Source organism: Aspergillus japonicus (assembly GCF_003184785.1).
Source record: "Aspergillus japonicus CBS 114.51 unplaced genomic scaffold BO86scaffold_47, whole genome shotgun sequence".
NCBI classification, from domain to species: Eukaryota; Fungi; Ascomycota; class Eurotiomycetes; order Eurotiales; family Aspergillaceae; genus Aspergillus; species Aspergillus japonicus.
This window is the reverse complement of record NW_020291684.1, coordinates 50,126-57,225: the sequence shown is the minus strand read 5'-3', so window position 1 is coordinate 57,225 and position 7,100 is coordinate 50,126. Positions and strand designations below refer to the sequence as shown.

Sequence of the window (7,100 nt, the reverse complement as noted above, 5' to 3'; positions counted from 1 at the left end):
ATTCTGATCTAGGGGTCTTATTCCGGGTTGCCGCTTTGGGACTCGAACAAGGCTGAGATGCAGGTTACGGTATTCTCTAGCTTGAAGAAGCTGATAGAAATCTATTTTTATCCCGTTCGTATGTCGATATTCTGGGGAACTGGGGAACTGGGGAGAGGGGTGGGTTTGTTGACAATTGGGCTGGGCTGGGCTGGGCTGTGGTTCGCTTTGCTGGTTCTCGGAGGTTATAGATCGAGGCCCCTGGGGAGGGGTGTGTTGTGCAGTGGTTGGATGCTGGCTTTAATTGAGATTACGTATCGTAAGGGTTGAGCTTTGCTATCTCTATCTATGGAGTCTTGGACGGAGGAGTAGGATTTCTTCAGGGCTTGAAGATGAATAGTTTGTTATTGTGCGATCTCTTATTTGTTTTCTTCTCACATGGGTTACGAAGGTACAGTACCTTCCTCAAGAGCTAGTCATTGACTGGATCACTATTTTCCCGGTATTGAATTCTCGTACCTGGCTCACATGTATGTACTTTTTGTGCCTTGTTCTTTATCTTGCTCATGATGGTACACTATTATACAAAAGTATGTATTTGTATGAACTGTTTGATATTTACGGAGTACAGTATCATCGATCAAGAATACTTACAGCATAGCACATACGCAAGAGGAAGGTTCGAGCAAACGGGGATGTTCAGGGCGGAAAAACATGAACAGCAGTGAAGTTAGGATAGAAAGCCACCACCAGATGCTAGGGTCACCTTCTTGCAGTCGTCGTGTGATGGTCGAAGCCAACGACATCCCGAAGTAGCGGTATAGCAAAAAGATCTGGGTTGCAATCTACTGACTGTACTTCCTCCGGCGTACTTCCTCACTGTATGTACGGAGTACCTGTACCTGTACCTCGACTCCCTCGGGGAAATGGTTGCCCAATTTTTCGCCGCCTTTCTTGCTATTCTTATCCCAAGGTAAGGCAGCTATCATTTTTTGGTCGCCATGACAGAGAGAAGTCAATTCTCTAGTGGGGTTTCTTTGAGTCTTCTTGCTGTCATGAGAAAAAGGAGAGAGAGTCAAGATTGTGTTTTTGATTTTCAGTGGGCAGGGCTCAAGTCCCACGGGACGGAATCACGAATTCGGTAGCCGCGAACAGAGGCCAGCCACGTCAATGCAAAGGAAAAGCCTCTCTCTTTACCAAGTCTCTACCCCAGCCATGTGATGAACCGAGACGCGCACAGCCAACACCACTGACTGATCCCCTGATTCCTCCTTCCTCCGGTCTGGATCCAAAAATGTCACACTCGATAGATTTCATCATCGGATGAATGGAGAACCGTAGGTAACCTCATCCTGGAGATTCAAGTGATGTGCTACTTCAGCACCGACACCGACTTATTCTGTTGCAGCACCATCTTCCGTACTGTACGGAGTACCCTGAAAGGAAAAGGAAAATGTCCGATTATTTGGAATCCTCCCAAGGATGAGGCTATACTCTCACATGTCTACGATCATCTCATCGTCATGAGATAAACCTGTAGATGCAGCAGCAGAACATAGGTAGGGCACAGGAATGGGAAAGGCCTCCATTTCGCCCTGCCCTTTTTCTTCTTGTCTACCCGGAGTAGCTGCTGAGTTATGGAGGCCCTTGTCTGTTACAGTCAGTAACTACTGGTAGCAGCCGCGCAGCAACGAAGATCACATGATAACCAGCGGTGACAGGTTTCTGTCAGTGTCTCTGGACTTTACTTGTGCTTTGACAAAACTCAACAACATCTTTGGACCTACAGCATGGTCCATCATCCGTAAGTAATGACTTAGTTAACTTTTATTTTCATGCAAAACCCAGAACCCAAAACCAAAATCATTTCTACCACAAAAAAAAAAAAAAAGAAAAGCCTCATCCGATACCTCAGCCCCCCCTTCTCTCTCCCGGCTGTTAGCTGCTGCAAGATGCTTCTCCAACGGTAATGCACAGTTGCAGGATAGGAAATCCCGGGAAAGGCAAGCTGCAACGCAGAAATGCAGCACCTTGCAGTACTCTTTCTTTCTCGCTCAAAGTGGTGCATCGTTGCACTAACTAAAACTACCTTGATTACCGCGGAGTGAGGATAGGAGAGGTTCGCTCGCTGCGTACGCCAGAAGAATGGAGGTGAGCGGAGCTATGTCGCCCGATGCCGTGTTCGGAAATGGAAAGTCGTGGAGGAGGTTCTAGACGTTATGGCTTTGATGCACGATGCTAATTTATTTTCGCAGGTTCTGCAGAAACCGTGATGCACTGCATTGCAGCTAGCTCTACCGGTCTGTTCGTGCTGATTGTGGTGGATCTGATCTGGCGTCTAGCTTCGTTGCTACTTAGACTTATGACGTTGGGGCTTAGTCGAGAGATCAGCATGGCATCGAGTTGCTCTTGGGTTCATGCAGAGAGTCATTGTGGTTTGGGAGTAGCCTGGCTCTTTTTCTCGTTCGGTGTTGATTGCGTGGTGGTGTGACACTGCTACATATGGCGAGTTGCTTTGCTGCGGGTCTCATCATGGAATGAACCTCCGTGGGCTATCTATGTCTCTCCGTGGACATCGTTTCCTTTAGGGTTGATGACTATTGCCTTCGTTGTTGCGAGAGAAAGATGGCGTTAACTTGACAAGGAACGCTGAAATTTCTCTCGGCTTCAGGGGGCTACCTCTGATGCAAGCTCGTTAGGGGGAAGCATCCATCATGGTATACATGATTAGTCCCCAGGGGATTGGCAAGTCTATCTCTACATAGTCTTGCCATAGTGAAGTCCATGGCGCAATGTCGGAGAACCATAGAGTCACAATGCATTATCAATCACTTGGTGGCCATCAGATGCTGACCCGGGCTTGATTCTAGAACGGCCTCGCTTAAGTCCAGAGTGTCGTGCATTTGCAACATCATCTCTCACTTGCACCTGTATGTGTATGCCTATGAACGGCTCAAAACAGCAGCCATGATCCCCATCCCCAATCCCCTCTGAAGTCGTCATCGTGCCTACCATACTATCCGAATCACGGATCAGTCCCGAAGCCTACAAATCCATATCTGACCGCAGATACTGCCTCCTCGTCGGAATGCGTTAGCGCTACTGTATGGACCAGACAGACAGTACATAGATGGCGCTCGTGCTACCATTTGGAGCAATTGCTCTGAAGAGAAAGGGTGTTGATCCCAGCTCGTCTGCTGATCAAAAGAAGCGTAAGCAAGGTGGTGCGGATGCCTCAGTTTTGCTCTCCAATGGCGAGTGACTGGTTCCTTCCAACGAGCTGGTCCGGAGTCATTGCTGTCTTTCTGAATGCGACTGACTGGATGCCGATTGGCATCGAGTTGGGGCCCGAGCTGTCCCCGCCCCTCCGGGAGTCATCTCGTGTCAAAAACCCAATCTGCGACCCATAGACCAGCATCCCCTGTGACAGGGGGAGGGCTAACATGCTGTTACAGGTGAGTATGCATTAGTTTAGGGGGGAAGAGGCAGGAAGGGAAAATGCATGATAAACAAAAAAGAAAAGAATAAGAAAAGCATCAGCTGCGTCATTCGACAGGGAAGGAAAGGCGATCGAAGGCGAGTCTAGAATTCAAGAAGTTGAAGAGGCTTCTGGTCGGCGATGCAGGTTGCTGGTGGAGTTGTTGTTGTTGTTGCTGTCAGCTGGTGGTCAGCTGAGCAATTGCCGGGGGTGATTGGATGTGTGTTGTGTGTGTTTTCCCTCCCTCTACCGCCTTTTCTCCGCATTCTCTCTCGGTACTCTCCGTACTTGGTATACTTCCTCCTTTCCCCTCATCGTATTGGCATGTTTGATGTCCGACAATCTGACTCATAGTTCAGAAGCATTAAGGCACACATTCCCCCACTCACTACGGAACACACACCCTTGTCCATTTGTTCATATTCCGAAGCGAGACAGCCGACAGATAATCTCCAGGGGTCTCCAGTGGCAGATCAGACGAGCGTCAGCTGGTGGCCGAGGTGGCCGAGGTGGCAGTGGTTCGTTCACCTGGCACTCAGGCTGTTTCTACAACATTCCCACTATGAAAATTATTCCCAGTGCGCCTCCTCTCCCCCCTCTCCGGTCCCCGGCCCTTCGGCCCCCTCCTTCCACTTCCCACCCCCTGATCATCAGGTATACCCGACGCTATATAGCCTATCCTTCACGTAAGGCAACCCCATCTTGAGCGCGATCGACGTCGTATCCCTTCAGCTTCGACCCTCACTCTCCCGTACTTTATCGCACCTGAGGCCGATCACCTCCAGATCGAGCCATTGATCGATTGTGTGATACCCAATCGAGAGTGGACGTCTGTGCCTAACAATTCGTAAGGAGCCATCTTCACTCGGCGCTTAAGCCGGCTGATCTATCTCAGGCCTCGCCCCCGAATTTCAGTCATGGGACCCGGTTGACTATGTTGGTCACACATTTCATTGAATGGACTATACATCGCAGTGACATGAGATGTCCACCGCATCAACATCAAGCATTACTATATACACAACTGGCATGAGGTATCAAAACAATGGGGGAAAAGAAGCCCGGGAAGAGAAGATTCCAAATCTGAATCTGACAGCACGCTTATTCTCCGATGACCACTCCGTTCGACAGCCTCAGTCCGACAGGCAGCCCTCGGATGAACTCCTTGTCGAACGAGGACCCAAGTTCTTGGGACAGGACTTCCTCAATGTCCATGTACATGTCGTATCTGAGTGAGAGGTCAGACACCTGCCGCTGATGCTCGGAACTGATGCTTCACTTACGCGTTCATTTCTTCAATCGTGAGCTTCTTCTGCTCATCTTCGACCTTGTACTTCGGCATGTTGGTGTTGCTGGAGAAGCCTGGAGAGTCTCCGTCAGTCAAAGACTCGCAGTGTGGTCAATTTCCAACAGTTGCCTACCGATGCGCTCGTTGATATTGTATGCCGCCTTGGCGGAAGCGGCCTGGACTTTGGTGGCTCGAGGCAGTCGCACCTTCTGGTAGACTGACAGCGCCGCTGCGACATCACCGGAGAAATAGGGCTTGCTGAATATGATTCCGAGGGCCGCGGCGTCTTCGATGGCCATGCAAGCGCCCTGACTCTGGTGAGGCATCATCTGCAGATAGTCAATCAGTACTTCGCTCCGAGTTGTTCGTGTAGGGAACCGCCTTACTGGATGTCCTGCGTCTCCCAGCAGGCAGACCATGTTGCTGGCGATGTACGGGTATGGCTGACTGGTCACAGAGTTCGTTCGTTAATGGAATGCCCAGCACTAACTCACAGACTGAGCAAAACGACCCAATGGCGGAACTTACTGTACCCACAGGCGCCAGGGCCTAATCTCGATGCCGATGGCCAGATGAGAGCGGACCTGTTCATCCAATTCCGGATAAGGAGCGAGCAGCTCTTCAACCGGACGATCCTCTCCACCCCATGTGTGCGTTGTGAAGTCTCCCTTCTCGCGAGGGAAGAAGCAGTAGTAGGACAGCAACTTGCCGCCGTTGCAGGGGGAGAGCACGATCTTATCCCACTTGCCTTCCTGGCCGCCCCAGTATTCCAAGGCGCTGTCTTGGGAATAGTCGACCAACCCCAGGCGGACCGCATCCTCCGTGTGGACATTGGCATGCAAGCAGCTCGACGGCGCAGGAGTCTTCTCGGGATGGAGGCCAATAATGCCTCGTACGGCCGAGCCGATTCCATCGGCACCCACGATAAGATCGTGCCGCACGGTTTCACCACCGTCGAAGGTAATCACACCGGTCTCGAGGTCGATATCCTGGCACTAAACACACCACGATCATCAGCACCGACCCAGAGCAAGCAAGATAATGTAAAGTCTCCTCCCACAACTCACCTTATGATTCACCTTCAGCGTCACCGGCGTGCCCGCCCCTTCCTCCTGCAGCGCGCAGTCCTTCAACATGGCATGCATGTACTGCCGATGGAACATGTTGTAGACGTACCCCCAGCGCGCCTCGTAGTCGTCCAGATCATAGACACTGACCGGCTCCCCCGTCTTCCAGTCCCGGTTGATCAACTTCGTCAGCACCACGGGGTCGCCCTTGGCGATATCGACCCCCCATTCATGCAGCCACCGGGTCCCGTTCGCCGCACACGAGATCGACGCGCCCACCTCCCCCGCGAAATCGTGTCGCTCGTAGATGACCACCGCATGGCCCGCCCGCCGCAGCGCGATGGATGCCGCAAGGCCTCCGATCCCGCCGCCCACAATCCCCACACTCAGCGGTCTCCAACCCGATGCAGTTGATCCCATTTCTGTGCTGTGTGGTGTGTGCTGAGTCACCAAGACCTAAGAGCAAGCGTAGAATAAATGAAGCTGAAGGGTAGACAGTGCTGGCGCGAGTATACTTCGATGATAGAGTGAACCCTACGTAGTTCCAGGAGAGAGGCGCCCTTGTATTTAAACTTCATCCCCCTCCCTCCTCCACCATCACTACCTACATCATAGATTCCCGATTCAATCAAAGGAGATACGAGTCCGAGCCCTCCGTGACCCGGTCGCCGATTGCCAACGAAGTTCACGAATCATCGCCCGCCTGCATGCCCCCAAATCAGTTATCGGTCGGGGCGGCGGCGGGTAGGCGCGGTGCAAAGCAGGTGGGAGGCGGCCCGCGCCCTCCGGAGGGTGCATTATCCGCCTGGCTCGCGCTGCGCTGCGGTGGGAGGTGGGAGGTGGGAGGTGTCGTAGCCGACGAACGCGGGGCGGAACCGCACCCGCTTGTACTGTCTATCGGACTGGCTTATCTATGGGGATTGCCATGAGCATTATGCTGAGCTTGATCGGATCTTGGGTGTGGGATTTACAAGAAAGAAAGTTGCAGGTTGATAAGGGTGGGTGGTGGTGCGGGTCTGGCCGTGGGAAGTTTGGGCGGATGTTGAACGCTCGCACGCAAGTATGCATGTAGCTCTTTGGGGGCAGGGTTGATGGGAATGGGTGTGAAAAACGACAGACTATTGCTGCAGATTCACAATATTTAGGAGGAGTCTAGAGGGAGTGTTTTGAATCATTGAATTGCACGCCTAAGTAGGCCTAGACATATTGTAGGGTAAGAAGGTGCGGAATATAGATGAAGGTATATGAATGCATAGGGTACATTGGAGTTTATTCCGCATTTGGGGAT

At 51.8% G+C, this 7,100-nt stretch overlaps 1 protein-coding gene across 1 annotated transcript; it reads right to left on the bottom strand.

The window, feature by feature from the left end:
- Positions 1 to 4,506: 4,506 nt before the first annotated feature.
- Positions 4,507 to 6,715, bottom strand: BO86DRAFT_411712 (FAD-dependent oxidoreductase). The gene is made up of 6 exons (XM_025674601.1): positions 5,813 to 6,715; positions 5,274 to 5,740; positions 5,132 to 5,192; positions 4,879 to 5,074; positions 4,741 to 4,819; positions 4,507 to 4,685 (listed from the first exon to the last, which is right to left on the bottom strand). The coding sequence occupies exons 1-6, from the start codon at positions 6,230 to 6,232 to the stop codon at positions 4,559 to 4,561; spliced, it is 1,350 nt and encodes a 449-aa protein (XP_025525174.1). The 5' UTR covers positions 6,233 to 6,715; the 3' UTR covers positions 4,507 to 4,558.
- Positions 6,716 to 7,100: the final 385 nt, after the last annotated feature.